Raw genomic sequence first — 16,521 nt, 5'->3', positions numbered from 1 at the left:
AATGATTAGCTAGAATGTTGTTTTCTTCTTCTTTTATGGGGTCTTATGGGTTTACAACACAGATTATTATGGGATTTAAGGACTTGTTTATACTAAATTTATTGCTACTTTTGGGTTTACAACAGATTAATATGGGATTTTAAGGATTGGTTAGTTGTCCATTACACTTTTTAATTTTTACACTAATATGGACAATGGGATGGGAATTGAAATTTTAACATTAAAATAAGGTGTCAACTTTAAATTTTAAAGCTCGGAATGTATTTACAAATACCCAATGTATAGGCAAGTACGTGCCTTGCATTTGCAGGCCCACACTAGTCTTATACAATGTATAAAAAATGAGAGCTGGTTTGGTTTTTGTTCGAGAAATTGACTGCATTTTGTTTTATTATTTGTGAGGGTTTGTTTTGTCTTTTTGTATTTTAAAAAAATAAAAAATAAAATAAAAACAAAACAAATCAAAATTTTCTCAATTGATTTTCTAATACGAATCAAGAAAGTAATATACTAATATATTCCTTTGAAATTTCTTGCTCCCACCAACAAAACGACAAAGAAGTCAATTTTGAATGATTTCCTGAAGTTTTATAAAAGTTACGACTAATGGCTATTGACCGATGAAACTTCAGTCTAAATTACGTTGTAATTTGTTTGGGCAGGTAACTAAGCCAATTGCAATGTGGCCTGATCAACATTTTTTTTTTATTTTACTAGGTACTATATGTCTAGACATGGCAATACAGGTCAGAATTTTCTGACCCGACCCGACCCGAAAAATACCTGATCCGACCCGATTTTTTTGCGGGTCAACCTGACCTGACCCGTTAAAAAAATTCACTAATTTTTTTTTTTTTTTTTAATTACGTTTTGATACTATGTGCATAAAGCACAAAGTACCAAAACTAATAATAATATATTCAATATTTATCACACCATCAATGCTACTGTACTTAACAGTAGACAAGACAAGTCACTAGACTCACTACACAAGTGACAAGGGTCAAGGGCCAACCGGCCAAGGCTGCCACAACCATTAAAAAAAAAAAAAAACTCATTCAAAGCTTGCTAGCTGTAGTCCATCACTCGGCCAAAGCACAAAATGCACAAACACAATACAATTATACAAACAAACCTAAAAAGTGAAACCTGAAAGTTGAGTTCCTCACTTCCTCTACTTCTCTAAGTTCTCTTGCTAGCTACGTTATGTACTAAAAGTTAGCTATATGAATTTAAAGGTAATTTAATTTTTTTTTAGTCATAATTATACAATTTTAATTCTTTATTGATTTGCTTTCATGGTACATTAAGTTATATTAAAATATTGTATTGTAGAATAGATGCTGACAAAATTGGTCAACTTGAGCTACAATTTACAAGTATGAATATTTGCAGTGCTGAATCTGCTACCAATACTGAGTAGATTGAGATTGAGGTGTAATTTTTATAAAATATTTACTTATTTTTCTTTACTTAATAAGTTATGTTTATTTTTAAATATTTTTTTGTTTAGTTTATCTTTCTAAATAATCTAACTTTACTATTATTTTAAATGCAATAGGAACATGTGCACTTAAGAAGACTGATAACTTGCTACTTTGCTGGCTTACTTGTTTTATTTGTTTTAAGATCTATCTCTTTTTGAAGTTGTAAACTTGTAATTATATGCATTATGGCAGTGAACTATTAACATTGAAGACTTTTTCCATTATGAATTTATGACTATAAATAATTTTTGTTATGCTCAAAAGTCAAAACTGTCAGAATTAGAAGGATATTAACAAATGGCATTAAGTGCAATTCATTTGCTTAACTGATTTTATTCATTCTTTCTAAACAGATTGTCATTGATTTGTTTTTGTAATTGCAAAAAAAAAAAAAAAAAAAAAAAAAAAAATTTTTTTAAAAATACGGGTCAACCCGACCCGACCCGACCCGCAACCCGATTGACCCGTTTAAAAATGACCTGTTTTGACCCGCCAACCCGATTGACCCGACCCGAACCCGACCCGTCCGTTTTGCCATGTCTATATATGTCAATGCCCAACGCATGGACCTAGTTGGAGATGATGCAGATCTGAAATAAACTGATCAGTACAGATCAGTCTCCTATAAATTAGGATCCAATTAGTTCCATATTCACTAGTAATATATCGTAATGTTTTGGAAATAGTTTATTTAATTTATTTTGCTGAAAACTAACTTTAAAAATTTATAAAAAAAAAAGTAAGAAAATGCGAAAAAAAAAAAAAAAGAAGTGAAATTTTAAAACTAAAAACTAAAGCCAATGTCAAACACACTTTTTTTTTCTTTTTTTTTTTTGGAGAAAATCGAAAGACACTCTTAACCTTACAGCATAATAATAATCTGATCATGGACGGTTCTACTTCCTTATAAGGGCCGTTACAGGCTTGCCCCTTGGGCTGGCAATGGGGATTGTTGTCAGTGGGTCTCTCAAAAATCTCACAGTATTTTCGATGGTTCCAGTTTTGTATTCGCTTTCCAGGTCGTTCTAAATTTCAATTTTCCTTTTTTTTTTTTTTTGAAAAATATTATATTGCCGTTTGTTGGCGTCATTGGGTTTTTATTTGGGAAATATTTATCTGCGATCTTTGAGTTCAGACTGTTGTGGGTTCTATTAGGCGTGTGTTTTATGCAATTGGGTTCGGCTAGATGGTTTTGTATTTTACGTTTTTTGTTATTCCAGCGGGATGTTAAGAAACTTTGCTTTGAATATGACACAGAGCCAGCTTTAGATATTATAGTTCAGGTAATTGTTTGTTTTTTTTTTTCAAGCCAGGAAACATTAAAGTAGGCATTTGATAGCCAAGGTCTGATTTTTAGAGATAATCGTCAGTATTCAGTAAGTTTTTGCTTTGGTGTAATATATATAAATAGGACTATGCATCTACCGCTGGAAATGAGCTTTTCTCTCCTGTGAGTCATAAACACTTCAATCCCGCGGATATTATACAGAAGCTGAGTTCAAACTTTGAATTTTCATTTTTCAGTTGCATCTAAGCTTTGAAGTACTTATGCCTATGTTAGTTTATTTAAGTGAATCTCTCCCTCTTTATTAATCGCTGGTCACTCCAATGACTAATATTTGTAAAAGAATGGGGAAAGGCCACCCTTGAGCTATTAATCATTTGTGAAGCTTGCTGGGAAACCCTCATGGGCGTTGCGGTATTCTTATTTCCTCTCTCTTTCTTTCTCATTTTCTTTGTCTGCATGATTTTATTTCCTTTATTGGACCTTCTGTATTATACCTTCATAGATCTCTCTCTCTCTCTCTCTCTCTCTCTCTCTGTGTTTAATGAAAGTTAGAAGCTCTTTCTTCATTCTTGTTTGTTTGTTTGTTTGTTTTTTCCCCCATATTAAGCCATCAACTAGCACACTCAGGCTGTAGCGATGAAGATCAAGTCAACTGCTAGGCTCCTCCACGCCAGTCTCCTGTTGGTCCACCAATCTCCCTCAACTATTGGTTCCCAATCCTAGCTCTCTCTGCATTTAAGGTTTTACTTCGCACTCTGTTTGCTTGGTGAGAAACTTTGGAGAGAAAAACAAGATTTTGTTTGAATATTGAAACAAATTTATAAATAAAGGGTATTTTTTTGGAAGAAAATTACATATTTTTATTTGTTTCTTGCAATATGTGTTTTGAACACAATTAGGGCCTGTTTGGTCACCTAGTTTGAGCAACATTGTTTTGTGTTTAAACACCTAAACAAGTGGGCGCCATGCTAAAATCTTTGTTTGGTATGTGAGTTTGAACTAGCAAGGTTTGAGTTGTGTTGAAGTGCTGTTTGAGCAAGTGTTTCACATGAGATGAGTTCTGTTCAAACTTGTTTGAGCGTGTGTTTCAGTGTGCTTTGGGCCCACGTGTATAATCATACTGTCTCTTCTCTCCCACATGTCATTGTGCTCTGGTCTCTTTGCAATGGCTCTCCCATCAAGGCATGATCCTAGCAAACCCATACCCACCACCATGGCAACCCTCTACCACCACCATGAACCTAACCACGGCCAAATGCCGATCTCACAAGCAAACCACCAAACACACGGCGAAAACAACCCATACCCACGGCCAAAACCCATCACCAAAACTACTAGACCATCAGCCCCATGCCAGTCTCGCTAGCAACCCGTTAGACCCACGCCAATCTTGCAAGCAAATCACCAGACCCATGGCCAAAATGACACATACCCACGGCCAAAATGACATATACAAATCTACAAATGGGTATTGTTATGTTGGTTTGGTATTGCAAAGAGAAGTTAAAAGTGAGGTAGAGATGTTTTCACAGAGGCAAAAGAAACAGGGGAGGGTGTTGTGTGGTGTGAGGTGTAGACCGTTGTGGGTTATCAGTCTTCCTCTGATGTGAAATAAAGTACTCTGTTCGATGGCAGCTTTTTAAAAAAAAAAAAAAAAAATACACTTACCAAACACACAACTTCATATTTCTAAACACTAAAATGCCTATTTAAAACAGATTACTAAACACATTTTTCTCTTTATAAATACTATAAATACATATTTTTAACAACATTTTTTAAACCACAATTTTAGAAATTTTAAACAACATTACTAAACCTTCACTGCCAAACAGGCCCTTAATTTCTTGAAATATGTGTTTTGAATTGAGAAGAGCTTTTAGAAAAGGCCAAAGGCTCAGATTGGTGTGAATGCCATGGGCAAGTGAGTTGAGACTTTCTTATAGGAAATTGTACAATTGGTTTATAGTTTGAAAATTGTCTTCGTTACTGTTGTTGTAAAAGGTATAATGGTCGCTTAAGGAATGAGACACGGATAATGATGTCTCTCTCTCTATTACATTGAGACAATAATGTTGGCTGATGAACCTGGTTGCCAACTAAGAAACGTTGTGGAGGTAAAAGGAATAATAATAGTACTGCATTATCTCCCTGTGGTGGAGAGAATTTAGTGTCTTAGAAAGGGACATACACCAGAAAAGCAATTCTTGGAAGTAAAATGTAAGATATATATTGGAACAATCCATTCTACTCTCGCGTTAGATCTTTTGGTCTCTTAAAACAGATGGAGATATCTCATTTACTAACTTATAATTCATCTCATTATTTACTGCCGTAGGCCTTCTAATAGAGGACATGGGCAATTGTGAAGTTTTCAGAGCACATTGTAGCATCTATGCTCAAGGGAATGCATCCTTACCACCTAATAATTTGTTTTCTTACCAAGTGATATGTGGCTTGGAATCAAAGAAATTTATGTGACTGGGAAACCAGGATATTCCATTTTTTAAAAATGGGAATCAAAGAAATTGATGTGACTTGGAAAACAATATATTTCATTATTTAAATGAAATTCGATAAAGGCAAAATGGAGAATGGAGTAACATGATTAAAGAAAAATTGCAGTTTCCATTCCCCATTAAGTAATAAAAAAATAAAAATCAAAGCATCATTGTAAACTACAAAGTGGTACCACCAACACACAGAGATGGCCTAATCTTATAGATGAAAAGATCTAACAAAAACTCGACAGCCAATCTAGTGCTTGACAAAATAGGATTACTAACATGATTACTAACATTTCCAGCTTCTATAATCTACGACAATTGAAAGAAAGAAAAAACTATATTAAAAAAATCCAACTAAGGGTCAAAATCATCAACAATTTTTTTTTTTTTTTTTGAGGTTCAATCATCAACAAACTTCGCTGAATAAAAACCATTCAGAAAAACATTCTAGAAGATGGTTGATTGAGATGCATAGCATTACGATGCGTTTTTAAGCTATTAATTTAAAGCAATGCTTGGGTAAGCTAAGGTTTGAATCGCCATCTTACGATTCTTGGGAATTAAAGTTTTTTATACTTTATTTCTCTCACTCTCTCTACTACTATACCCAAATCATCAGAGTACTTAATTAAAGAGCATATAGAAGAAAAAGTAAATTCAATGTACTTAATTAAAGAGAATTTTGCCTATTCATTCATCAAGAGACAAAATTTATATTTTGTGAATTATTTTTAATTGTTTGATTTTGAAACTTGAAATTTTGCATTTTTCAGGATGCTTATAACTGAAAACAATATTTTTTTTTGAGCAAATGACTTAGGGTCCGTTTGGATTGAACTTATTTTTACTGAAACTGAAAACTGAAACTGAAAATACTGTATCAAAATAATTTTTAAATATGTAAATAGTGTTGTGGGACCCATTTTTAATGAAAAAGTTACTGAAAAGTAAAATTTGTGGGTTCGTGAACAGTACACAGGTGCACTGTTCACGCACTGAAAGTCAACAAAACCGGCTTTAAAAAAAAAAATTTAAAAAGGGCTGAAACGCAGATGCACTGCGTTTCAGCCCAATCCAAACGCTACCTTAAAAAAAATAAAACCATTTTTTTAAAAATCCAAACCAATCAGGGCTTTAAGGTAATTTTTATTTTAAAATTTATAAGAAAATTTAGTTGATTCCAAAAATAAATAAATAAATCTAAACCAAAAATAATCTAACCTCGATTTGTCCGGAGCCCATATCTAGAGTATTGCATTTGGTGCATATGCAATAGCACTCAATGGATGAGATTTAGAATTTTTTTAAAAAAAAATAATAATTTCAATCTCAATTATATGGATTAGAAAAGTTTTAATTTTTTTTAAAGACTAAGGCCCTGTTTGGTAAAGTAGTTAAACAACACATTTTCAGTTTTTAAATAACATTACACACTTTTTCATACACTTTTTCACCCACACGTATTTCAAAAAATTATAAATAACATTACTCAAACTGCTACGAGTCCTAAAAATTGAAAATTAATTTCAGTCTTTGAAATCAATTACACTATTGTGGTCATCATGTTCTGCCAATTGAAAGCTACCATATGTGAATGGTACATGAACTCTACTATACATCCAATCTCTTTCGGGAGAAATTATTAGAACCTACGGGAGGACTGTTGACTTGGTCCTCCCAAGCCCTACCAACCAATAGAAACATGACAGCTGTTAAAAAAAAATGGGTCAGCTTCCATTAACTACACAAACTAACTTTGGGTTAATTTCGGTTCCAGTCTAATTTTACTGTCATTCGGAGACTCAATTATTCGTAGATTTTTACTTGGCAGCAATGCTTTTAGGTAAGCCACCATCAATCTTTATACACTCTACAGCTAATTCCATGAATTATCGGTCCACTATGCATTTAAGATTGCAGGAATTTAGTTCAACATAATTCCAAACTAATTAAAAGTGATAATGGAAAGTCTGTCTGAGAAAAAAACTGTAGTGATGCCAGAAGGAATGATAGTGATACATAATAAATTAATTTCACTGATGATGACTTAGTTTTCTCACTTCTATTAGAGCAGATAGAAGATTAAAAATAAGTTACATACTAGATTTTGTTTGTTTTTGTTACTAGGGGTCCGTTTGGATAGAACTTATTTTGCTGAAATTGAAAACTGAAAACACTATAGCAAAATAATTTTTAAATATGTGAATAGTACCGTGAGACTCATTTGTAATGAAAAAGTTGCTGAAAAGTGAAATTTGTGGGTCCCATGAACAGTGCACGGGACCTACTGATCTGTTGAAAAGTCAAAAATTTCAGCTATTGTTCATGCACAGTGCATAAACAATAGCCATTTCAGCTAAATTTTGTCTTTGAAACGCGTGGGAAAAAAAAAAAAAAAAAAAAAAAAAAAAACCAAAACACAAACGCCATATAAGTCCTATCCAAACTGCACCTAAATATATACTCTTTAATTAATGACAAAAGCTTTGTTGTTCAACTGGTTGATATCTCTTAGTGTCTAAAATAGAGATATTTAAGAGTGTTCAAATTAATCTCTTATCCCCCATTATCATCCAAATATTAAAAGAAAAATATATACTCTTTTAACTAACCAAAAAAAAAAAAAAAAATTTACAACTAACATCTTGGCCTTTACTTTTCAAATGTGAGATGATAAGCTCAAAATCAATCATTTTCAACCTTATCAATGCCAAAGGAACCTAGAGGGCAAAGATGACAACCATGTTAATCTCTCTTTTTCTAACATACAAAGATTTTCTTGACCAGCAACTTACCTACCATCTTTCATTCATGTGCCAACAAAATTTGTGCTTTGGTGTGTTTTCATGGGGAAGGTTTTTTGTCATTTTGTGTGCCGATCATATAAGACATCTTTCTCACCAACATATGGGACCATATGTCAATGACAGAGATATTTTATATGCTTGATGCATATGAAAATTTCTCGCTTAAATTATGTGACATTTGTGCATGTTTTCTCGTTTTATAATTTTCAATTTGTTTATTTTTGAAATTGTTCAATTACGTGCATATGAAAAGCCTTTGTTTTCTGACCGGTTATCCAAAAAAAAAAAAAAAGCCTTAGTGATTTTTTACATATAGTATGCCTAGAAGCAGAATCATAAAATTTTCAAACTGCAATGACTCTGAAAAGCAATGGCTTCTAGTCTATGGCTCAAGGGATCAACAACTCCACAGGCCAACAGACCATGCCATAAATTGTGCTACTCGATTAATGCATATTGAGTACAGAATGTTATAACAATAATACCTTCATCAGTAAACTCGATAAAGGCAAAATGGAGAATGGAGTAACAAGATTAAAGAAAAATGGCAGTTTCAGGGGCGTAGCCAGAAATTTTTGGTTGGGGGGGCCGAGGTAATATTATCATATTGATTTACAATTCAAGAAAAATACAAAGTATGACATATATACGTATATACATGTCTTCTTGCATTAGTCTTAGAAAAAAAAAAAAAAACATAAAATCTAACCAAAATTATACTACATTTACAAGAAATAATATTTATAGAAATTAAATATAACAAAATCACTATAAGCAACTATAAAATAAATAGCAGTTAAACTCAACCAAATTAGACTACTATGGTCAAAAATAAATTCAAAATCAATTTCATTCATCTCAACTAAATTCAAAATCAATTTCATTCCTACTAATAGTCTAATACTGTATCCTCTCTCTATTCTCTAATGATAATTCCCACACCAGTACAACATAGGACTTTGAATAGCTATGGGACATAGCCTCACTCAAGAAAAAAAATGTGGGATATGGCTGACATGTCTTAGAGAATGAAAAGAAAAGTCAAAAAGATGAAAAGTAGGAATTTGGGGTGGGGCATTTTTATGGCTACGTATTGGAGGAGGGGCCAAGTTTTTCTCATAGGGGGGCCAGCTCTTTTTTTTGGTAAAAAGGATACTTCATTCAAAACTAAAAAGAGAACTCAGGAACAAAGCAGAGCCTGCTGCTGTACACGCCTTGGCAATCAGCTTCCAGGCAAGAAAATAAGTCCACGGGAGGACTAGAGTACATGATGAAATCAACATCTAAAGTAATGCCTAATTTTGCTAATCTATCAGCACTCCGATTGGCTTCCCTGAACACATGACTTACTGTTGTTTGGGGAATCATAGCAATCAAGTGTCTACAATCCTCTAAAATAGAAGACAGCGCAGAGTTCGACTTCCCTTGGAGGTTAATGGCATCAACTACAGCTTTTGCATCCAGCTCTATGTTAACCGCCTGCACCTTCAGCTGATTACACAAAATAAGACCATCACGGAGGGCCCATAATTCAGCGGTAAAACTATTAGTATTGCCTATTCTTCTAGCAAAACCCCCAAGCCAATTACCTTCCTCATCTCTTAACAAACCACCACCTCCAGCCTTGCCTGTGTTTACCAAAGAGCTCCATCTATATTAAGTTTCCTCCAACCATTAACAGGTTTTTCCCACTTTATATGCTTTAAGATCTTGTGCTTAGACATCACTGGCTTACCAGCATAGTGGCTGTACTCTACTGCCCCATAGACAATATCACCATCAATTCTCGGATTCAACCTTTTGTTTTCAAAAACTAAGTTATTTCTACCTTGCCAAATCAGCCAAACAGCAAACATGAAGACCTGGTTCCATGGCGCTTGACCTGCCACACGGATACTCTTTGAGGAGCAATTACTCACTAACCACTCCTGAAGGTTGGAAGAGAAAAAGATGTTGTCCAAGTGAAGCACGCCTAATTGATGCCATATTTGTTTAACCACATGGCAGTCCCGCAAGGCATGCAAAATGGATTCAGAATTGCTGAGGCAGTGGGGACAAGCCGTGTCTATAAGCATCCCCCTAGCTTGCAAACACTCCTTAACACCTATACTCTTATGCATACACTTCCATAAAAACATTTGAATCCTAGGTAAGGTGTCTAGCTTCCATATCCACTTACCTTGGAAACCTGGGTCAGGCAAAGGGTCAATGGCAAGTAAGTAAGCACTATTTAGCTCGAAGGATCCTCTCGGAGAGAGCTTCCAAGCCAATCTATCTTCATTCCTCCTCACAAACGGAATAGGGGTAGCTTGAATATCTCTTTTAACTTCCTCAGGGAGCACTAAATGGAGCCGATCCCATTTCCACCCTCCCATATCAGCAACATCCTTAACTTTAAGCTTAGAGGATTCAATAGTGAGAGGGCCTTGGATGATGTTTCTAAGAATGCCCATGTTAGACCAACTGTCATTCCAAAAACTAAGGTTACTTTCATACCCAGGAGTCCATTTGATACCTTTTCTGAAAATTTCTTCTCCTTTCTTCATGCTCTTCCAAGTACGAGAACCAGGAAGTTTGGCTTCATTTCTGGAACTTAACCTCTGGTGAGTGCAGTATTTAAACCGAAGAACCTTAGCCCATTAAGAATCCCCCTCCGTATGGAACCTCCAATTGAGCTTAGCAAGGAGCGCCGTGTTTCTTCCCTTTGCGGTTTGCAAGCCCAAGCCTCCTACCTCCTTAGGGGTAGTGACCTTTCTCCATCCTACCCAATGCATACTCTGCTTAGTACTAGAGGAATTCCAAAGAAAATTTCTATTCACCCGATCAATGCCATCCAAAATCTTCCCAGGCAGAAGGTTATTTTGCATCACATACGCTGGAATAGCCGAAGTAGAGGCTTGAATTAATACAGCTCGGCCAGCCATAGATAGGAGATTAGCTTTCCAACCAGCCAGCTTCTTCTTTACCTTATCAAGCACAAAATTAAAATCTTGACTGGAAGCCCCACGGTGCTTCAAAGGAAATCCAAGATATCTGCCCAAATTGGGGGTAGACTGAAACCCGAGAATGTCACCTAAGGCATCCCTTTGATTTCTATCCAAATTGGGAGAGAAAAAGACCCTAGATTTGGCCTCACTGATGGTTTGCCCAGACTGGCTGCAAAAATCATCCAGAACTCCTCTAATCGAAGCACAATTTTCAGGATTAGCTCTTGCAAACAGAACCAGGTCGTATGCAAAGAACAGATGCGAAAAAGCCGGCCCACTTCTAGAGGCCTTAATCGGATTTCAAGAGTTTGCAGCACACTTTTCTTGAATTAATTGCCCCAAATAATCCATGCACATAATGAAAATATAGGGAGATAGCGGGTCTCCTTGTCTAATACCTCTAGTGGGTTTGAACGATTCTAAGGTCCCTCCATTGAAAAGAATAGAAGTCGAAATAGTAGAAACACAACTCATGATTAGCCCAACTAAGTTCTTCGGCAAATTGAATCTAATCAAGGTATCTCTAATGAAGTTCCATTCAAGCTTATCATAAGCTTTTTCCAAGTCAATCTTCAAAGCCATGTAGCCTCCTCTCCCTTTGGTCTTCTCCATAGAGTGGATAATCTCTTGGACAATTAAAGCATTGTCTACTCCTCTTCTACCAGGAACAAAAGCCGCTTGACAAGGAGCTATAAGCTTATCAAGATAAGGCCGCAGCCTACCAACTATAATTTTGGTGATGACTTTGTAGACCGAATTACAAAGACTTATAGGCCGGTAATTACCAATAGATTCCGGACTTTGGATTTTTGGAATGAGAACGATACTTGTGCTGTTTAGGTAATCCGGAATTCTCCTTTGCAGGAAAACTTGTTTAACCTCTTCCTTAACAGAATTCCCCACCGTAAGCCAGAATCTCTGGAAGAAACCGGCATGTAACCCATCGGGGCCAGGGGCTTTGTACGCCTTTAAAGACCATAGAGCAGTGGTAATCTCCTCATCAGACACCGGCAAATTTAGGTTGTTTTTCTCCTCCTCTGTGAGCCTAACCTGCCAGCTGGTCCACTTAACAGTGTTCCAATTAGTCACCACTTGGGAGGTAGTGTATAGCTTCATAAACCCCTCTCTGAAATGGTTCATAACCTCCGTTTCCTCTATGATCCAGTCCCCCACCTCATTCTTTACTGCATTGATCATATTCCTCTTTCTTCTAGCAAGAGTGGACACATGGAAAAAGGAGGTGTTTCGGTCTCCCAACACCATCCAGTTAACTCTAGATTTTAAGGCCCACAGCTCCGCTTCTTGGTCCAGGACAATCTCGAGATCCTTGTGCAGCTGGTTCTCCAAATCGATGAGAGGGGAGGTTGGGTTAAAAGATATGGCTCTCTGAATTCCATTCAGCCTAGCCATTAACCTCCTCTTCTTCACAAAAATGTTGCCAAACTGCTGTTTGTTCCACTGAGTCGCTTCACTAGTAAACTTCTCTATAGAATCCGGGAGGTTACTAGACTGATTCCAAGCCCTCATCACAACCCCTGGGAAAGAGGGGTCAGATAACCAAAAACTCTGAAACTTAAAAGGTCTACTAAGGTGCGTCACTCTCCTAGGGGCTGTCTCCATGAGGACCGGACAATGGTCGGAATGGTAACGGGTTAAATGGGTTACTCTAGCCTTTGGGTACATAAGACACCAACTCGGGTTTGTGAAATACCGATCAATTCTCTCTTGAATTAGGCTACTCATGTCTCTCCTATTTGACCACGTATACCTGGGACCGGAAAATCCCAAGTCTACCATATTACATTTGTCCAGACAATCTTTGAAATGCAGGGATCTCGAAATATTAACCGGTCTTCCTCCAAATTTATCCTCACCCAACAGGGGTTCATTAAAATCACCGGCTATCACCCACGGCTTATTATGTAACCCAGCAACCTTAATTAAATTTTCCCACAGAATAAACCTTTCTGCACTCCTAGGACTAGCATACACAGCAGACAAAATCCAAGAAAGGTTAGAAGCAATTACCTTCACTTCCACATGAATTTCCTGTTCTGTATCAGCCAGCTGCACCACCTCCACGAGGTCTGAGTTCCAAAGAAGCCATAATCCTCCAGTATACCCGATTGTTTCCGTGTGAATGGCGCCGTCAAACGGAAGCCTATCCGTGATTCCCTTGGCTCTATCTCCACCCAATCTAGTCTCCATTATTACTAAAATGGCCGGGTTGTGACTCCTAACCAACTCCCTAACATGCTCCTGAAAATTGGGCTTCAGGACGCCCCTGCTATTCCAAACTACAATATTCATTACAAAAAGAAGGATAAGGAGAAAGGCACATCTCACAGGATAGTATTAGCTCTGCCATCCTCTTCAAACTCCATTTGTTCTTCTCCGTGCTCACCGACATCGGAGATTGCCACTGCCTCTTCACCGTGGTGCAACTGGTATGGAGCTACTGCAACTTCAGTCCCCCCGGTTTCGAAGCTAGTAGTCAGCCCTTCCATCTTCCCGGCATCTCCAACATCATCCCGGCTTCCTGCCACCGACGATCGGACCACCCCCTCACCGGCGCCGTTCTCTCTCTCATTCCCACACTCGCCTCTAGTAAAGCTCCCAAAATTTTCATGATGTTGAAGCTTGTCCATCTCGGCATTAGTGGTAGTAGAAAAGGAGAAAGGAATGCTTTGGTCGATGTCATCTCCGTCTCTGCAGAGGATTTTTGGAGTTAGATGATTTAAACTGAAATGGGTCTTGCTGCTTCCAGTGCCTTCGTTGAGATTTTTGTTTCTAGCTATGTTTCTAGCAATTACTTTCTTGCCCTTTACTGAAGGACTGCTCTGGGCTTTTGAATTAAAACCCTCCCCTCCTAGCTCATCACCACGGCTTGCTTTTGGGCCCGCCTTAGCAAACCCCGGCCCCATCTCACTCGTCCCAACACCTTTGTGAGGAAAGACCGTTTGGCTCAAATTTGGGCCTTTTGGTCTTAGGCCGTTTGACGGGCTTACTTTTGGTGGGTCCAATTTCCTTTTAAAATCTCTCCTAAGCCCATCGTTGAAATTCTTCCTTCCCATTGAGAGTTTAAACTTTGCGTCGTCCTCTGCCTTCCTCTGTTCTTGTTTTAACCGACCGTTATCCATCACAGCCTGGATCCCGCCACTCTTTTGATTTTTTGGCACGTTCCTCCTTCGCGCAACTACAGTCCAAGGCCCGTACGTACTATCCTGAGCCGTCTCTGCCACATTCCCATGCACGACCCTGCCATTCTCCATTCCCTCTGCAGGACCGTGCGGTACATGCATGTTGCATGTCCGTCCTTCATTGTCATTTACTACCGTACCTTCTTTCGCCGGCGAAGCTGGTCAGACCGTGTACGGACAGGTTTCCTTCTTGTGGCCCAATCTGCCGCAGGAGAAACATAATTTCTGGATGCCTTCATAGCAAACCGATTGTTCAAACCTCCCTATTAACACCGCCGTCACCAACGGTTTTTCCACATCGATCTGCACACAGAGTCTAGCAAACCTGCCTCTAGCTTCGTTCGCAGTGTGGGTGTCGACCCGTAATACGTTGCCAATGGACTTTCCAATTTGTAAAACAGCTTCCGAGTTGTAGTACTCGATTGGCAATCCGTTAAGTCTAATCCAGACGGCCACCGATGTAACGTTTGCCGATTCCGGTCGAAAGTTTGGTTCCCATGGTCTAATGGAGAGGAAATGTTCTCCAATGAACCAAGGTCCCCTCTGAAGGATAGCTTCATAATCCTCTTTCAAGTAAAATCTAGTCAGAAAAAATCCCTGCTCCAAGTCCACACAGTCAAGTCTTCCGGCGGGCTTCCACATGGCTAACAATCTGCTATGTAGGAAACTTAAACCCACCCCCCTACCATAGACCTTGACAATGAGGGCCCTTGTCCATGGCGTACGGATCTTCTTCTTGAAGTCCTTGGATAGTTTAACGGCCACAAGCCCTTCTCGGAGGTTTTCAACCTCCTCATCCGATTCCTCATCATCCTCCATGATGTCGCTAAAGTTGAAAGCTTGGGTGTAAGCCCCCGGTATATCTCCAATAAGTTTATCCTTAAAAGAGTTTGCCTCACTCCACCCTCCCTGCTCACGGTATGGAGGCTTCAAGACTGACTCTTGTCTTCCTCGATAGCCCTCATGGCTCACATCCTTTACTTTTTTCTTGCTACGAACAAGCTCCTCTTGTTCTTCCCTTGAGAGCACGGTGGAGTCCATTTTGCACTATCAGTCTCCAAAAGCTTTTCTTTTCACCCTCTCTTAGGTTTCATCTCATTGTCCAATAAAATGTTGGGGGGCCAGCTCTTAAATGAAAGTGTGAGACCTCTATAATAGTAGTAGGAAGAAATAGGTCTTAAATGAAAGTGTGAGACCTATTTCTTCCTACTACTATTATAGAGGTTTTAAAAAATTTTGGGGGGGCCAAGGCATAACGTGCCTCCGCCCCTGCCGCAGTTTCCATTCCCCATTAAGTAAAAAAATAAAAATCAAAGCATCATTGTAAACTACAAAGGGGGGTACCACCAAAACAGAGAGATGGCCTCATCTTATAGATGAAAAGATCTAACAAAAACTCGACAGCCAATCTAGTGCTTGACAAAACAGGATTACTAACATTTCCAGCTTCTATAATCTACGACAATTGAAAGAAAGAAAAAACTATATTAAAAAAAATCCAATTAAGGGTCAAAATCATCAACAAACTTCGCCGAATAAAAACCATTCAGAAAAACAGTCTAGAAGATGGCTGACTGAGATGCATAGCATTACGATGCGTTTTTAAGCTATTAATTTAAAGCAATGCTTTGGGTAAGCTAAGGTTTGAATCGCCACCTTACGACTCTTGGGAATTAAAGCTGTTTATATCTCTCACTCTCTCTCTATACACTATACAGCATTTGCCATACCACTTTACCCAAATCATCAGAGTAATTAATTAAAGAGCATATAGAAGAAAAAGTAAATTCAACGTACAATTCACAAACTCGCCCAATTGAAAGCCACAAACCCAATTGGTTATTTCACAAACTGTGACAGAGCCACTGAACTCATTCCGTATGGAACGAATTAGCCAAAGTGATTTCCATGGAGCTCTAAACCCCTGAACTCAGCCTGAATATCTTCAAACCAAGTAGCCAATCGCACCTCAGCTTGGAGTATGGCTTGTGTCCAGTGGCCACTGGCCACTGGACCCAAGCTCCACCCCTCATCTTGAACCTCTAACATCTGAATCAGCCCATTCCGAAAGCCATCCCAATCAGTGTCAGGAACTATAATCCAAACGGAATTGTCAACAAGCTTAAGAGTATTTGGCGACCTTCGAAATTTAAAAACCTGGAAAAAAAATAATAATAATAAGAATCAGAAATGCCAAAAATTATTTGAAATATATATATATATATATAAATAAATTTAAAATACC

The 16,521-nt window shown here is 37.8% G+C and overlaps 1 protein-coding gene across 1 annotated transcript; it reads right to left on the bottom strand.

The window, feature by feature from the left end:
* Positions 1–14,438: 14,438 nt before the first annotated feature.
* Positions 14,439–15,317, bottom strand: LOC126700667 (uncharacterized). Its single transcript, XM_050398877.1, has one exon. The coding sequence runs from the start codon at positions 15,315–15,317 to the stop codon at positions 14,439–14,441; it is 879 nt and encodes a 292-aa protein (XP_050254834.1).
* Positions 15,318–16,521: the final 1,204 nt, after the last annotated feature.

The sequence above is a fragment of the Quercus robur genome, chromosome 9 (genome assembly GCF_932294415.1).
Source record: "Quercus robur chromosome 9, dhQueRobu3.1, whole genome shotgun sequence".
In the NCBI taxonomy this organism is placed as follows: Eukaryota; Viridiplantae; Streptophyta; class Magnoliopsida; order Fagales; family Fagaceae; genus Quercus; species Quercus robur.
This window is presented reverse-complemented; position numbering and strand designations above follow the sequence as displayed.